The 18360-nt window shown below is 40.3% G+C and overlaps 1 protein-coding gene across 2 annotated transcripts in view; it reads left to right on the forward strand.

Moving 5' to 3' along the window:
* The window catches only part of ZNF652 (zinc finger protein 652), a 75283-nt gene that overhangs the window by 39495 nt on the left and 17428 nt on the right, over positions 1-18360 (forward strand). For both annotated transcript variants that reach the window (XM_074388635.1, XM_010341870.3), the window contains exons 2-5: positions 7240-8403; positions 11877-12024; positions 12671-12786; positions 13250-13394. In XM_074388635.1, the coding sequence (XP_074244736.1) occupies positions 7498-8403; positions 11877-12024; positions 12671-12786; positions 13250-13394 (1315 nt within the window). In that variant the 5' untranslated portion in view covers positions 7240-7497. The remainder of the gene's footprint in view (positions 1-7239; positions 8404-11876; positions 12025-12670; positions 12787-13249; positions 13395-18360) is intronic.

Here is an 18360-nt window from a genome sequence, read left to right on the forward strand (position 1 = left end):
TTGCTTACAAATTGAAGGTTTGGTGTAACCATGCACGGAGCAAGTCTGTCAGCATCATTTTCCCAACGTACTCACATTGCGTCTCTGTGTCACATTTTGGTAATTCTCACAATATTTCAAACATTTTCTTTGATATCTGTTAATGATGAGTCTGTGATAAGTAATCTTTGGTGTTACTGTTATAATTGTTATGGGGTGCTATGAACCATACTCACATAAGATGGTTAACTTAATTGATAGATGTTACATGTGTTCTGACCGTTTCACAATCCAGTTGTTAGACCATCTCTCTCCCTTTTCTCAAGCCTTCCTATTCCCTAAGACACAACAGTATTGAAGTTAGGCCAATTAATAACTCTATAGTGGCCTCTCAGTGTTCAAGTGGAAGGAAGAGTCACCGCTCTCATTTTAAATCAAAAGCTAGAAATGATTAAGCTTCATGAGGAAGGCATGTCAAAAGCCAAGACATTCTTGTCTGTGAGGAACATGGAAAAAAAAAAAAAAAAATCCAAGACAGGCCAAAAGGTAGACCTCTTGTTCCAAATCAAGTTGTGAATGCAAAGGAAAAGCTTTTGAAGGAAATGTAAAAGTTCTATCCAAAGGGCCAGGCCCAGTGGCTCACGCCTGTAATCCCTTGCACTTTGGGAGACTGAACATGGGCAGACCACCTGCGGTCAGGAGTTCAAGATCAGCGTGGCCAACATGGTGAAACCTAGTTGAAGAGGTGAAACCGCTCTTAAAAATACAAAAATTAGCCAGGCATGGTGGTGCATGCTGTAATCCCAGCTACTTGGGAGGCTGAGGCAGGAGAAATACTTAAATTCGGGAGGTAGAGGTTGCAGTGAGCTGAGGTCATGCCACTGCACTCCAGCCTGGGTGACAAGAGCAGAACTCCATCTTAAAAAAAAAAAAGTGCTACCCCAGTGAACATAAAAACGACAGGAAAGTGAAACAACTGGCCAAGTGCAGTGGCTTGCCTGTAATCCCAGCACTTTGGGAGACCAAGGAGGGTGGATCACCTGAGGTCAGGAGTTTGAGACCAGCCTGGCAAACATAGTGAAACACCATCTCTACTAAAATTACAAAATTAGCTAGATGTGGTAGTACGTGCCTGAAATCTCAGCTACTTGGGAGACTGAGGCAGCAGAATTGCTTGAACCCAGGAGGTGGAGGTAGCAGTGAGCTGAGATCACACCACTTCACTCCAGCCTGGGTGACAGATGAGACTCTGTCTCAAACATAAAATAAGTGAAACAGCCTTATTGCTGAGATGGAGAAGGTTTTAGTGATCTGGACAGAAGATCAAACCAACCACAACATTCCTTTAGGCCAAAGCCTAATCAGAACAGGATTCTAACTCTGTTCAATTCTTTGAAGGCTGAAAGAGGTGAGGAAGCTACAGAAGAAAAGTTGGAAGCCATCAGAGAAGTTAGTTCATGAGGTTTAAGGAAAGAAGCTATTTCCGTAACATAAAAGTGCAAGGTGAAGCAGCAAGTGCTGTTGTAGAAGCTGCAGCAAGTTATCCAGATCTAGCTAAGATCATTTTCTGGTGTAGAGAAAATAGCCTTATATTGAAAGAGGATGCCTTCTAGGATTGTCATAGATAGAAGTGAATCCCTGACTTCAAAGCTTCAAAGGATAGGCTGACTCTCTTGTCAGGGGCTAATGTAGCTGGTGACTTGAAGGTAAACCAGTGTTCACTTACTTTTCCAAAAATCCAGAGGCCCTTAACAGTGATACTGTGCGCTAGGAATGACAAAGCCTGTAACAGCATATCTGTATACAGCATGGTTTACTGAATATTTTAAGCCCACTGTTGAAACCTACTTCTCAGAAAAAAAGATTCCTTTCAAAATATTACTGCTCATTGACAGTGCACCTAGTTACACAAGAGCTCTGATGGAGATGCATGTACAAGGAGATGAATGTTTTTTTCATGCCTGCTAATTTAACATTCATTCTGTAGCCCATGGATCAATGAGTGATTTTTACTTCTTAGTCTTATTATTTAAGAAATTGATTTTTAGGGTTATAGCTGCCATAGATAGTGAATCTTCTGATAGGTCTGGGCAAAATAAATGGAAAAGCTCCTGGAAATGATTCACCACTCTAGATGCCATTAAGAATATTTGTCATGGAAAGAGGTCAAAATATCAACATAAACCGAAGTTTAGAGGAGTTGATTCTAAGCCTCATGGGTGACTATGAGGGGTTAAGCACTTCAGTGGAGGAAGTCACTCACTGCAGATGTGGTGGAAATAGCAAGAGAACTAGAATTAGAAGCGGAGCCTAAAGTGTGACTGAATTGCTGCCATCTTTTGATAAAACTTGAACAGATGGAATCTTCTTCTTGAGGTGGAAATCTACTCCTGGTAAATATTGTGAACATTATTGGAATGACAGACGATTTAGAATGTTTCAAACATTGATAAAGAAGTGGCTGGGTTTGAGAGGATTGACTCCAATTTTGAAAGAAGTTCTACTGTGGGTAAAATGTTATCAAATGGCATCATATCCTGCAGAGAAATCCTTTATGAAAGAAAGAATAAGTCAATGCAGCAAATTTCATTGTTGTCTTATTTTAAGAAATTGCCACCCCATCCTTCAGCAACCACCACCCTGATCATGCAGCAGCCATCAACATTGAAGCAAGACCCTCCATTGACAAAATGATTGATTCACTGAAGGATCAGATGATTGTTAACATTTTCTAACAATAAAGTATTTTTAAACTAAAGCAGGTACCTTGTTTTCTAAGATATGCTATTGTACACTTAATATACTACAGTATAATATAAACATAACTTATATGCACAAGGAAACAAAAAAAAATTGTGTGACTTGCTTTATTGAGGTATTTGTTTTGTTGCTGTGGTTTGGAGCCGAACTGGCAATATCTCTGAGGTGTGACTGTCCTCTCAATTCATCAAGTATAAAGTGGAAAGGGTTTTGGTGCATGAAGCCACCGAATGAACCACTGCTTGCTTGAACAAGGAAGGTAAAAAAAAAAAAAAAAAGAAAGGAAGGTACAGAAATAGAGTGTTTAGCTTTTTTCTTGTATTGCTAAGGTTTGCTTTCTCTGTAATTTTGAAAAAGCTTGTTCCTGATCACTTTAGACATTTAACTTGGTTTCGGAAATCTTGTGTAAACCAATATTACTTCTGAGTTTTTCTGCTATCATTTCTCTATTTACTAATAGCATTTGAACTAATTCACATTCGAGAAATATGCTTTGTAGCAAAACTCATCTTTAGTCTCTTTAGAAAAGCTATTTTATTGATAGCATCGTAATCAGTGATTGTGAAAGCCAAATCTTTGATTTGATCCTTGCCTCAAGACTGAATTCTACTCAGCCTTTGTAGTTCAAAGACTTAAGTTTTACCTTATACACTTGCCTCGTCTTACTCTGTACATTCCTGATTTTCTGGATTTCTTTTATTCTTGATTATAAACTGATTATTATTTTCCAAATATATCATTTTCATGTAATAATTTGTTAAATACAACTAACAGTATTACCAACACACTTGTAATAGTCCATTTTCCCACTAGAGCTGCTAGCTTTTGTGGTGTATTATCTACCTTCTGCGATAGCTAGCTGATAGTTCACTGATCATTTCACCACTGTATAATATAAGTTGCTAATCTTTTAGCCTCCAATAACTTGCCTCCTTCCATCCAGCTCCTAAGCCTTTGTCATATATTTTTAGGCTTTTTAAAGCAGCCTAAAAATTTCTTCTTCCAGAAGAAATCACTTCTCTGGTTTCTACTCGTAGCAGTTTGGATAAGCCAGATTATGCTGTGTTAATAAACAATACAAGATCTTAGTGGCTTTGAAAACACACTGTGTGGCCAGGCGCTGTGGCTCACACCTGTAATCCCAACACCTTGGGAAGCCGAGGTGGGTGGATCACCTGAGGTCAGGAATTTGAGATCACCCTGACCAACATGGTGAAACCCTGTCTCTACTAAGAATACAAAAAGTTAGTTGGGCATGGTGGTGGGCACCTATTAGTCCCAGCTACTCAGGAGGCTGAGACTTGCTTGAACCAGGGAGGCGGAGGTTGCAGTGAGCTGAGATGGCACCACAGTACTCTAGCCTGGATGACAGAGCGAGACTCCCTCTCAAAAAAGAAAAAGAAAATGTGATGTGTATCCAGTACATCGTATTAGCTGTTAGGGGACCAGGCTGAGAGCAGCCATCACCTGGAAGATTGCTAGCCACTGTGGCAGAAGGAAAAGAGGTCTGAAGAATTTCATATTGGTTAGTAAATGCCCTGCCTCTTCCTTTCACTTCTCATAATGTACTGATCAGAAGTAGTTACAGGGCCCCATCCAACTAAAGGGAATGGGAGTTGTGGTAGTGGTTTAAAAAGTGTAGCCTTGGCTGGGCACGCTGGCTCACACCTGTAATCCCAGCACTTTGGGAGGCTGAGGCAGTTGGATAACTTGAGGTCAGGAGTTTGAGAACAGCCTGACCACTATGGCGAAACCCCGTCTCTACTAAATATACAAAATGATCTGGACATGATGGAGTGCGCCTGTAGCCCTAGCTACTCCAAAGGCTGAGACAAGAATTGCTTGAACCCAGGAGGTGGAGGTTGCGGCGAGCCAAGATTGTGCCACTGCACTCCAGCCTGGGTGGCAGAGTGAGATTTCATCTCCAAAAAACAAACTAACTAAAAAAGTATAGCCTACCATCTGCCTAGAAGGCTGAGAGCCAGAAATATTTGGAAAATGAATTAATGATTACTCTTTTTTCTTTGTCTTTCTGATTTTTGTTTAACTCCTAGCTTTTGCTAGTTAATTGAATTTTACCGTCACTCCTCCCTTGCTTAATTTGAGATAATTAATCTGAGGTTTATTTAAATGATACTCAATAGTTCACATCTCCATAGGTGACAAGTTTTGGCACTTGTAGAATAAGGTTGCTAGGATTTTCCTCCTTAAAATATGAGGCATGAAACTGGTACAGAAAGATGTGCATTTACAAGAATGATTGAGTTTAAATTATTTCAAGGTGTCGTTTGTCATAATAGAAAAAGACCATGAGCTTTGGAGTCAGACAGGCCTGGAGTCAAATACTACCTCTGTCATTTGATAGATTTGCGATCTTAGACAAATTATTTAGCCTCCTTGAGCCATAATTTTACCATGTGTAAATACAAGAAAGTATAAATACATGTATTCAGATGTCAGGTAAAACATGGTAGCATTTATCACCACTCCTTCCTGAAATTCCAGTAAAGTAAAAGTAAAATTTTTTGTTTTTTAAAAAAGAATAAATTCACAAGGAAAAAGAAAATGGGAGAGAAAATGGAAGGGAAGACAAAGGACTAGCACAGGAATGATAGAAATAATTGTGAACTACTCATAGTCGTTATATTAGTAATCCTGATTTTTTCCAAAATTGTGATATAACTATATTGGGAGCATGAGGAAAGAGTTGGGAACAATAAGGTAAGAAAACTATAGAGAAAGGCAAGGTAAGGCTGGGTGCAGTGGCTCACGCCTATAATCCCAGCACTTTGGGAGGCTGAGGTGGGCAGATCACCTGAGGTTGGGGGTTCGAGACCAGCCTGACCAGCATGGAGAAACCCCATCTCTGTTAAAATTACAAAATTAGCCGGGTGTGGTGGTACATGCTTGTAGTCCTAGCTATTCAGGAGGCTGAGGTGGGAGGATCGCTTGAGCCCAGGAAGTTGAGGCTACAGTGAGCCATGATTGCACCCCTGCATTCTAGCCTAGGCAACGGAATGAGACCCTGTCTTAAAACAACAACAAAAACCCCAAAGTTTTGTGGTGGTTATTAAATATAAATAATGAACAGTAAAAACTATTATAGTGGCTATGTCCTTAGTAAGCATTTAATAAATACTAGTTTTCTTCTTTTTGTCAATTAGACAGTGTACGTGTTTACAGTAATATCCATAAGACTCAGAGGATAGGTAGATTGGCTAAACAGCAATGTGAGGTATGTCACAAAGCAAATTATATGCCCTTCTAAGCTTTTTAAAAATTATTGTTGGATGGTTTTCCTTTTCTTTCTTTTTTTTTTTTTTAAAGAAAATGAGAAGCTAATTTATTTAGCTCCTCAGGGAGGTTCTGTGGTCCAAGAAGGGGCCAAAGAAGTCATCGGATGGTTTTATTTTTCTTGGAACCATATCAACTTGATGGTTATGGCTTCTCAGAATTTAGACTCCTATGCAACTGACACACACAAAAAATCACCCAGTTACTGAGTAGATGTAGTGAGCTATGCACAGAACAAATGTTAAAATACTTGGCAGCTTTGAAATTATTCCAATAAACCTGAAAACAATTATATTTAAACCTAGATTATAAATAAGACCTTAAATAAGGCCAAGGACATGTTTCTTCTCTTCTATAGTTACGTCAATTAGCTGCTTTATTTCCAGGGGCTACTGTGCCTGCCCCACTACCACCTCTGTTCTGCAAACTTTCACTGTGGTGGACATGGTGATTGATGTTGAAAGACAGTCAGCCAGTATGAAGCTCTTGTGTGCTTCATGCCTACCACATTGTAAACTAGACTGTAAAGGCCCTGTGGATAGAAAGCATATATTTTGCCGTATCAGTATATTCCGTAGTATCTAAGAAAATGAATGCTGTCCAATATTATTTTATTCATCATATATATACTGTATGTTAGACACTGTGCTAAGCTCTCAGGATATCTTGGTGTAAGGGACAGACGTGGCTTTTGCTGTTGTAGAATTTATAGTCCAACAGAAAAAGTTTATGAATTCCTGTAATCCAGTAAAATAATGGCCCATACTGAAACATTTAAGCAGTTAAAAGCATTGTATATGTAAACAGTTTAATAATTTTGGCGGGGCTTAGTGGCTCACACTTGTAATCCCAGAACTTTGGGAGGCTGAGTGGATCATAAGGTCAGGAGTTCAAGACCAGCCTGGTCAAGATGGTGAAACTCTTTCTCTAATAAAACTACAAAAATTAGCCGGGCTTGGCGGCAGGTGCCTGTAATCCCAGCTACTTGGAGGCTGAGGCAGGAGAATCACTTGAACCCGGGAGGCAGAGGTTGCAGTGAGTCGAGATTGCACCACTGGACTCCAGCCTGGGTGACAGAGTGAGACTCTGTCTCAAAAAATATATAATAATAATTTTAAGCTATGTTTCTTGTGATTTAAATGCATGCTGTAAAAAGGAAATAGTGGTATTATCTGATTATTTTTTCCTGTTTGCTTTTCTTTGTAGATAAGATGCCCCAACTCCCTTGCAGCTCTCTTCAGAAGAAAAATCACTAGTGTTCTGCCCTTGCCGTAATACCAGACCTGTTTGACTTATGCTTTGGTGCTGCAACACTGGAATAATTGCACACAGTTTCCAGGAATATCTTTTTTTCATTTGAGTGATTCTTTGTGGATGAAAACAGATTTGAGTCTTAATAATTACCTTGTTTAAAAGCTGTTTTCTTTATAGTCTGAACTGCTTAATAAATTGGGCTGCTTACCAATGAGCCACACAGCCAGTTCTTGTCAGGAGCTGGTTGAAAGCTGTGCTGTGCATGTAGCAGGAATGGCACAAGAAGATAGCCGTCGTGGTCAAGTGCCATCTTCCTTTTATCATGGTGCCAACCAAGAACTTGACCTGTCCACCAAAGTGTACAAAAGGGAATCAGGAAGTCCTTATTCTGTGTTAGTGGACACCAAGATGAGCAAACCACATCTCCATGAAACAGAAGAACAGCCATATTTCAGGGAGACAAGAGCAGTGTCTGACGTGCATGCTGTTAAGGAAGACCAGGAGAATTCTGATGACACAGAAGAGGAGGAGGAAGAGGAAGAAGTCTCTTACAAAAGGGAGCAGATCATAGTGGAGGTAAACCTTAATAATCAAACATTAAATGTGTCTAAAGGGGAAAAGGGTGTCTCTTCTCAGTCCAAAGAGACTCCTGTTCTTAAGACAAGCAGTGAGGAGGAAGAGGAAGAGAGTGAGGAAGAGGCCACAGATGACAGCAATGACTATGGAGAGAATGAAAAGCAGAAGAAAAAGGAGAAGATAGTAGAGAAAGTCAGCGTTACACAGAGGAGAACGAGGAGAGCTGCCTCTGTTGCCGCAGCTACCACTTCCCCTACTCCCAGAACTACGAGAGGTCGTAGGAAGAGTGTAGAGCAACCTAAGCGTAAGAAGCGGGCCGCAAAAGAGCCAAAAGCACCAGTCCAGAAAGCTAAGTGTGAAGAGAAAGAGACTCTGACCTGTGAGAAGTGCCCCAGGGTATTTAACACTCGATGGTACCTGGAGAAGCACATGAACGTTACTCATAGGCGCATGCAGATTTGTGATAAATGTGGCAAGAAGTTTGTCCTGGAAAGTGAGCTGTCCCTTCACCAGCAAACAGACTGTGAAAAAAACATTCAGGTAGGTTTCATCACCGAGAGGGCAAACTTTTCAGGATAGAACCTGGCTGTTCAGATTCATCTGGTATCCGCCCAAGAGAATAAATACAATAGAGGCTGAAGGGACAGATTTCACCAATTTATCATTTGAAAATCTCCTGCTTTGGTCTTTTCTAAACCAAGGCTTTTATATCAAAAGCATTAAATTTAACTGACGCTGGACTAGTGGGAACCCAGGCACACTGGAAGGGGGATCTGTTATAGCTGATTGACCAGGAGGTTAAAATCAACACCAACTTTGCAGAGATTCATTGTTGTAGGAAATGTAATAGAATTCATTCTGGCATCATCTCTGTGGAGGTAGGAGTTACTGAGTAAAGGTTAGGAGTAGAGAAAAGTCCCTTTCTGGGTTTACAAGGATGCCAGATTCTAGTACAGCTGATGGGGACAAAAACCATAATGACTCAGACCGGTGGAAATGGAAGATCTTCAGCAGTGAGTTTGCTTTTACCATTGGAGAGATGACAACACTAAATTTGCCAAGAGGCTGAGCCCATGGGAATATGCAAACATTAAGCAGAGGCTGAGCTGGTTGAAAATGTTGCCCACCTGGCAGTAGGGTTACATAATGCCTCTGTACAGTATTGCTAAGGTAACAAAATAATGGTATTCAAACCAGGCTGGTATTGTGAAAGGACTAGTATTGTGATAGGTTAAAGACGTATGCTAATTGTATTATGTCGTATGGATTGCAGCTGTATTGGTTTGCACATGCGAAAGCATATTGAATATTCATAAGAGGTAAGTCTATTCATGTCTCCATAAGATATGTAACAAATATTTTGTACCATATTTAAGCTAAACATATAAATTGTGTTGGTTTGGTTTGTTTCTTGGCGTGCTCCTAATATTGGTAGTCACCTTTTAAGTTTCACTTTTCTTCTGTTGCTTGTAATCAACAACTGAGATCATTGCTCTACTCTAAAGAGAATTTAAAACATGGAGATTGCATTTGCTAAAAATTCACCGTTTTTGATTCATCAGTTGTGACTTGATCACCAACACACTGGGTAAATAAAAGAAGAACGAGTCATGGAGTCCATATCCTCCGGTAACTGCCAGTGCCCTGGCCTGGCTGGGAATTGTTTGCAATACTTCAGCCAAAGGGAGTGTGGTGCAGTGCTGCACCCTAGGGGTCAAATTTGGATTCTGTAATGATCCATTACTGAAGGTGCTCTCGATCTTTATATATAGGTTTTGTGAGGTTTTTAAACTTAAATTTGTTTAAGTTACAGAAAAGAAAACATTTAATAAATACTTTTTGTGTGTGACTTTCCTCATGGTTCTTCATCATAATACTTTCAAACTTGTGTTTAAGTTTTGTGGATTTTGCTAAATGAACTTATTCACATTCCTAAAGAGCACTGTACTTTCTTCTTGTGTATAGATCCTAATAATCCTGATGACCTGGTAACCAGTAAAAACTAAAACCCAAGGTGGGCATGGTGGCTCACAGCTGTAATCCCAGCACTTTGGGAGACCAAGGTGGGCGGATCACGAGGTCAGGACATCCAAACCATCCTGGCTAACATGGTGAAACCCCATCTCTACTAAAAATACAAAAAATTAGCTGGGTGTGGTGGCACGAGCCTGTAGTCCCAGCTACTTGGGAGACTGAAGCAGGATAATCACTTGAATCTGGGAGGTGGATGTTCCAGTGAGCTGAGATCGTACCATTGCACTCCAGCCTGGGCAACAGAGCAAGACTCCGTCTCAAAAAAAAAAAAAAAAGAAAAAACAACAAAAAACCTGTCCTACAAAATGGCTGATAAGTCTGTCCTTTTCTAGAGCATTATCCAGCCAGAAGTTTATCTTTTAACTCTTCTCAGAGTTCTTGTTTCCTGAAGTGACAATGATGTTTAGAGATCTTTATTTACAGTGAATATTAACATGTTCCCTTAAGTATCCAAGAATTTAATGATTACCAAGGACTTTCTAGTATTGTTTTGCTTTAACCAGAAATATTTTATGGTTAAATACATTATGCCTCATATTCCAGGCTATTAATGATTCGTGATACAAGGAACTAGGCAGTGTGGCGTGTGTTTTCTAGATTCTTGCAAGAGAGCTCTGGAACTGGTCTGTAAGGGAAAAAGGATGGGCTTTAGTTAATTAAAGTTTAGACTAAAAATTTTTTTAAATTTTTTTAAGAAAGAGTGAGGCCAGGTGCAGTGGCTCATGCCTGTAAGTCCTAGCACTTTGGGAGGCCGAGGTGAGCAGATCACAAAGTCAGGAGTTCTAAACCAGCCTGGCCAACATAGTGAAACCCCATCTCTACTAAAAATACAAAAATTAGCCAGGCATGGTAGCATGTGCCTGTAGTCCCAGCTACTTGGGAGGCTGAGGCAGGAGAATCACCTGAACCTGGGAGGCAGAAGTCATGGTTAGCTGAGATCGTGCCACTGCACTCTCGCCTGGGCAACAGAGTGGGACTCCATCTCAAAAATAAAAAATAAAAATAATTTAAATAAAAGAGTGATACTAAGAGTTTAGAGATTATATTCTGCCAGAGGGTAGTATTTGAAAGTATCTGTTAGATTTGGAGAAATATAAAATTTTAACCATTTGTGTTAATAGATGCTCCAAATGCATTTTCTAAGGCATAAAAACATTTTTATATTTCTACATACCTATAATACCTATACCACTAATATATATTTTGTTTAATCTTGTTTTTATTATGCTAATTTAAAATTAGTGTATATTCTCTGGTAAACCCTTACTAACTGATGTGAAGGAGAGAGCCACACTTGCTTAATACATAAATTTTAAAAACTTGAATCTCTTGCAACTTCTATTTAAAAAAGGTTGGCTGGGCACGGTGGTTCACACCTGTAATCCCAGCGCTCTGGGAGACCAAAGCAGGTGGATCACGAGGTCAGAAGATTGAGACCAGCCTGGCCAACACAGTGAAACCCTGTCTCTACTAAAAATAACAAAAAAAAAAAAAACCCCCAGAAAATTAGCTGGATGTGGTGGCATGTGCCTATAATCCCAGCTACTTGGGAGGCTGAGGCAGGAGAATCGCTTGAACCCAGGAGGCAGAGGATGCAGTGAGCCGAGATTGTGCCGCTGCACTCCAGCCTGGGCAACAGAGTGAGACTTTGTCTCAAAATAAATAAATGAAAGTTCTTTTCATAGGTACAGTACTAACTTCATAATAGCAATTAATTCCTTGATGTTAGTGGAACTTTCCACTTTGTCTTAGTTTTTGCCATTGTTTTCATAATCTCAAAGAGTGTCTAAAAGATGCATCTTAGAAAAGAGAACGTACAGATGTTGGTGTTGGAATCTGGGCTCTGTGGAAGAATAGCATTGATCTGGATTCTGGCCTTGTGCCATTAACCTAAAGCACATCCATTTCATCTGCCAGTAGGCTGGTATGGCATTCTGTAAACCCCTATAAATAAGATTATTTCTGTTTATCCTGCTTAGTGTGTTTCCTGTAACAAATCGTTCAAGAAACTCTGGTCTCTTCATGAACATATCAAGATCGTTCATGGATATGCAGAAAAGAAATTTTCCTGTGAAATTTGTGAGAAGAAATTCTATACCATGGCTCATGTGCGGAAACACATGGTTGGTAAGTTTTTCTGCTTTTCTCTCATACCTATAATTTTCTCTTGTTTTTCTGTGTGCTTTATGCCCTGGATTGGGCAGGATATGAGGAATTGCCCTATTCAGTTTTGACATGTTGAAACTAAATGCAATATGTCTTCAGTAAGTATAACCAAATTGGATGGTATAGTCTTCCACACCCAGTTTCTTTTCAGCATTATTTTTCTCTTCAGACATTACTATTACAGACTCAAAAAGGCCGGCTGTGGTGGCTCACAGCTATAATCCCAGTACTTTGGGAGTCTAAGGGGGGCAAATCACTTGAAGTCAGGAGTTTGAAACCAGCCTAGCCAACATGGCGAAACCCTGTCTGCTAAAAATACAAAAATTAACTGGGCATGGTGGTGTACGCATGTAATCCCAGTTACTCGGGAGGCTGAGGCAGGAGAATCACTTGAACCCAGGAGGACAGAGGTTGTAGTGAGCCAAGGTCACACCAGTGCACTCTGGTCCGTGTCACAGAGTGAGACTCCATCTCCAAAAAAAAAAGCCTCATGCCTCACAAATTATTCTAGAAAATTAGGTTGGCATAATTGCTTTACAGAGGATACCTTTTTAGTTTGAGCTTTTTGGTGGATTTGTTTTGATGCAAAGTACATTCTGTGTTGCAGCACACACGAAAGACATGCCATTTACATGTGAAACCTGTGGAAAATCATTCAAACGCAGTATGTCACTCAAGGTGCACTCCTTGCAGCATTCTGGAGAGAAACCCTTCAGATGCGAGGTAAGGAATGTGCTACTCACAGACCCAGGCCTCGGGCTAGTGTTTGCGTAGGTGGCGGACCAGTGAGAGAGAGGTGTGCTGGAACAGGAGGCACAAAGCTGCCTTCCACAGAACCTTCAGACATGGTCTCTGAGCTCGGTGCGTGCTGTCACTGTGAGGTAGAGAAATGTCACTTTTAACACATTGTTAACTCAGATTAGATTAACTTGGAAATAACACAATGACTTATTTTTCTTTTCTCGGTGATTCTGAGAAGTTGAGTTTACTTCAATGATAATTTTATGAGGAAGTTTCCCTTTTATTAATAACTCACCTGCAGAAATATAGCAAAGCCAAATAGCTGACACAAGCAGATTCTATTTGGAATATGAAAAATAAGCCTAATATCAGAGACTGTGTTAGGGTGGGCTCAGATAAAGCTACTGTGCTTGGCATTCAAAAATCTCCACTGTGTCCAATGCAGAACTGTGACGAAAGGTTTCAGTACAAGTACCAGCTACGCTCCCACATGAGCATTCACATTGGGCACAAACAGTTCATGTGCCAGTGGTGTGGCAAGGATTTCAACATGAAGCAGTACTTCGACGAACACATGAAAACACACACTGGTAAGAATTTCTTGGGAAAGGTACAAATAATGTCTCAAGCACTTGTTGATGATCATCTGTGGGTCTGTTTTTTAAAAAATCAAAACTATAAATTTGCATTTGAAGCCAAATTCCCACTTTAAACCTAATATGTAAAAATATAGATTGGTAATACTGAAAAATTTAGCTTTGATATCTCTGGGATTGTTTAAAAAAAGATTATTTAGCTGGGCATGGTGGCTCATTCCTGTAATGCCAGCATTTTGGGAGACTGAGGCAGGCAGATCACAAGGTCAGGAGTTCAGGACCAGCCTGGCCAACACAGTGAAACCCCGTCTCTACTAGAAATATAGAAGAAATTAGCTGGACGTGGTGTGTGCACCTGTAATCCCAGCCACTTGGGAGGCTGAGGCAAGGAGAATCACTTCAACCTGGGAGACAGAGGTTGCAGTGAGCCAAGATTGAGCCACTGCACTCTGGCCCGGGTGACAGTGTGAGACTCCATCTCAAAAAAAGAAAAGAGTGAAAGGATTATTTGTATCTTTTAATTTTTAGTTCTTTTAAGACAACGGGGTCTTTGGTTCAGGAACTCCTGAAATTGTATAAAATTTCTTTTGTGTGTGTGTGTGTGTTATTTTCCTAAGAAAGGAAGGGTTCTGGACCTTTAAAGGTTGAAAGGCACTGGCGGACTGACTGCTTTTATAGAAAACCCCTCTCTGTCTGTTTTGTTTTGCTTTTTTAAGACAGGGTATCACTTCCATTAACCAGGCTGGAGGGCAGTGGTGCAATCTCAGCCTCCACCTCCCAGACTCAAGCCATCCTCCCGCCTTAACCTACTGAGTAGCTGGGAACAAAAGTGTGCGCCACCATGCCTAGCTAATTTTTGTATTTTTTGTAGAGACAAGGTTTCACCATGTTGTCCAGGCTGGTCTCGATCTTCTGGGCTCAAGCAATCTGCTTGCCTCAGTGCCTCAAAGTGCTGAGATCACAGGTGTGAGCCACCAAGCCTAGCCCCTCTCAGTATTCTTAAAGTTTTATTTGATATGATTTACCAAAATTCACTACTTGTCAGGAACACATCTGTGTTCTACGAGGTTAAATATTTTAATCACTTTGTGGTTTTAGGGGCATATGTTCCATAGCATGTATTTGAGTCTTACAAACATTTGATTATCCAGCTTCCAGGGAACTGGCTAAAATAATAGCTCCCCTGTAAACACTATCATTATATCTCAGTCTAAACTTGATGTTCTGAGATTAACCATCTTTGCATAAATTGAACAGGATTCTAAATAAAACCTAATCACAGGATTCTAGGTTCTATTCATCTACAGAGTACTGGAGGTAGAAAGAACAGAGATGATTTTGCTTAGCTTGCTATTCATTTGCTTACCTAGTGATGAGGAAATTCTGCCCATGGCTGGATCTCTTTAGTTCCCAGTTCTCTGTTGAAGCCCAAAGAAAAATGCCCATCTAGTGGGCTTCTTTCTCATTCGGAATGGAGCACCCTCAGATTTTAAGGATTTTTAGGCAAGATGAAGAGTCATGAGAGCAGTTTAATTAGTTAAATTAGACCTGAAAAGAAAATAACTTTGAAGATGTAGCCAAATAGCCCTGGCGTGGTGGCTCACGCCTGTAATCCTAGCACTTTGGGAGGCCAAGGGGGGTGGATCACCTGAGGTCAGGAGTTCAAAACCAGCCTGGCCATCATGGTGAAACCCCATCTTTTTTTTAAAAAAAGAGAATTTTTTTTCTATTAAAAAAAAAAAAAAAAAGATGTAGCCAAATAGCAGGATACATCAGAATAGTTAACAGATTCTCCTTATAATTTGGTGGCTCTTGGATAGGTTCTTAGTTCTAGTGTCATTTTTAGGGTTTGTTTTTTTTTGTGTGTGTGTAATATGGCAAGAAACCATGGAACTAAACAGAGCATAAGTTTTTGGGGATTTGGGATTTGTTTGTTTTTTTTTTTTAGATGAAGTCTCACTCTGTCACCCAGACTGGAGAGCAGTGGCATGATCTTGGCTCACTGCAGCCTCCACCTCCCAGGGTTCAAGCAGTTCTCTTGCCCCAGCCTCCCAAGTAGCTGAGATTACGAGTGTGCAACACCATACCCAGCTAAATTTTTTTGTATTTTTTAGTAGAGACAGTGTTTTACCATATTGGTCAGGCCGGTCTAGAACTCCTGACCTCAAATGATCCACCTGCCTAGGCCTCCCAACGTGCTGGGATTACAGGTGTGAGCCACCGCTTCTGGCCAGAACATAAGGTTTTTTTGAAGGCAGAAGGAGTGTCATATTTACACACACTGCTTGGCATATAGATGCTTGGTAAATGTCACAGAATTGAAAGGAACCTCTAGCACTTCAGTCTCTGCCACTTTATCCCTCTTATCTTCCTTGCCTGTCTCCCTGTGTGTCTTTCTCCCCATTGCTTCCTCCCTCCTTCTCCTGTATTTCTTTCTTTCTTCTTTGTCCTTTATTTTTTTAGACCCTTAAATGTTCATAATGGGAAACTGAAGTGTTTCTTTCATGATTATTTTAGTTATTGTATAAATTTATGTTGAGTATAGTATTCTTCTTTGACCAAATAGGCAAACAGAATACTTCTTGTTTCTTCTAAATGAATGCAACTACCTAAATTCCCTCTCAAAAGTTTTTTTTTTCTTTTTCTTCTTGAGGAGTTTTACTCTGTCACCAAGGCTGGAGTATAGTAGCGTGACCTCCACTCACTGCAATTTCCACCTCCCAGGTTCAAGCAGTTTTCTTGCCTCAACCTCCTGAGTAGCTGGGACTACAGGTGTGTACCACCATGCCTCTCTAATTTTTGTATTTTTAGTAGAGATGGAGTTTCATCATGTTGGCCAGGCTGGTCTTGAACTCCTGACCTCAGGTGATCTACCCGCCTTGGCTTCTCAAAGTGCAGGGATTGTAGGCGTGAGCCACTGCACCTGGCTCCCAAAATTTTTATCTTTCTCATTAAAAGTGTAATTCATACTCAGCCAGACATGGTTGCTCATGCCTGTAATCCCAGCATTTGGGAGGCCGAGGCAGGTGGATCTCTTGAGCACAGAGGTTCAAGACCAACCTGGGCAACATGACAAAACCTCAGCTCTGCAAAAAATACAAAAGTTAGCCAGGGGTGGTGACACGTGCCTGTGGTCCCAGCTACTTGGGAGGCTGAGACAGGAAGGATTGTTTGAACCCAGGAGATTGAGGCTGCAGTGAGCTGTGATTCTGCCACTGCCCTCCAGCCTGGGTAACAGAGCAAGACCTAGTCTCAGAAAACAAGACAAACCAAAAAAAGGGTAACACATACTTATTAAAATATATTAGAAACTATGAAAATTACAAACAAAATAAAATCTCATCACCAAGAGATCACCACTCAACATTTTGGCATATACCCAGTAAAAAAAATTCAGTTCTTTAGTTTCCTAACACACATATAGACAGATAGTTTGTATGTTTATGTGTTCATGTGTATAGTAACAAAACAAATGTTGGGTCTTTATTGTAACCCACTTTTTATTTTACTGTATTATGTCATTAGCAATATAATTTTCATGGCTATATAATATTTCTTCTTGTAAATTTGCTATAATAATAGCTATACATGTGTATAATACACATGTATTCAGGTATTAAGTGCTTTACCTCTTTTAATGTACCCTTTCAACAATCCTGTAAAAGAAGGTTGGGGTTTTTTTTTGTTTTTTGTTTTTTGTTTTTTGTTTTTGAGACAGAGTCTTGCTCTGTTGCCCAGGCCAGAGTGCAATGGCCGGATCTCCATTCACTGCAACCTCAACCTCCAGGGTTCAAGTGATTCTCCTGCCTCAACCTCCCAAGTAGCTGGGATTACAAGCACGTGCCACCACACCTGGCTAATTTTTTGTAGTTTTAATAGAAACACGATTTTGCTGTGTTGGGCAGGCTGGTCTTGAACTGCTGACCTGAGGTGATCCACCTGCCTCGCCCTTCCAAACTGCTAGGATTATAGGTGTGAGCCACTGTGCCCGGCCAGTAAAGGATGTTTTCTCCATTTATTTAGCCAGTTCCCTGCTAGACATTTAGGTAATTCCTGTTTCCAGTTTTTCTACTATTATAAATAGCCACAGGCCAGGCAGTGACTCATGCCTGTAATCCCAGCACTTTGAGTGGCTGAGGTAGGAGGATCACTTGAGCTCAGGAGTTCAAGATCAACCTGGGCAATATAGTGAGACCCTCATCTCTGTTTTTTAAAAAAATATTTTTAAACTCAGAGGGAAAATTTGCCTTATTTGCCCAGCCCTTTATAATTTAAATAAAATCCTTGCTGATTTGATAGGTGAGAAATGATTTCTTATATTAATTTGCATTTATTTAATTACTAAGTAAGATTGAACATTTATTTGCTTGTAGTTATCAATGTATTTTTTGAATTGCTTGTGCCTCTTCTGTGCTCATCTTTCCATTACAGTGTTTGACTTTTTTTATTTCATTAATGTTGAAATACTTTCCCCTGGTTTGTCATCTGCCTTTTAGTATTATTCATAGTGTCCAAACTGGGAAAGCAGCTAGATGGTGAAGTTGGACAGATCTGGCTCTGCCACTCACTAGCAGAATTGTGTACCTCTCTAGGCCTCCGGTTTGATATTAAGTAAGAATGACAGTAGTACCTAAAGGGTGCAGGAGAAATGTTAACATTTTAGAGAAGGATTAGCTTTAGAGAGGGAAGGGAATAGGTCTCTAAGGCTGAATGAAACTACATTTAGAGACAGCAGTGTGTTTTGGTGGGGATTAAGCTCGTTGTATGAACTGACAGTATTGGACTGTTTCTTTGCAGTTAAAGAGAAATGAGGCACACCGTATCTAGGAAGGCTGACCAGCCATGAGTCAGGGCTTACTAGGATGGTGTGGACATAGGGTGAGTTCAAAATAGAATACATACTGATTTTCCTTGTACCAGGCACAGTGCTACGTGCCTAGAGACACAAGGATGGATTAAG

This window comes from Saimiri boliviensis, chromosome 17 (assembly GCF_048565385.1).
Source record: "Saimiri boliviensis isolate mSaiBol1 chromosome 17, mSaiBol1.pri, whole genome shotgun sequence".
In the NCBI taxonomy this organism is placed as follows: Eukaryota; Metazoa; Chordata; class Mammalia; order Primates; family Cebidae; genus Saimiri; species Saimiri boliviensis.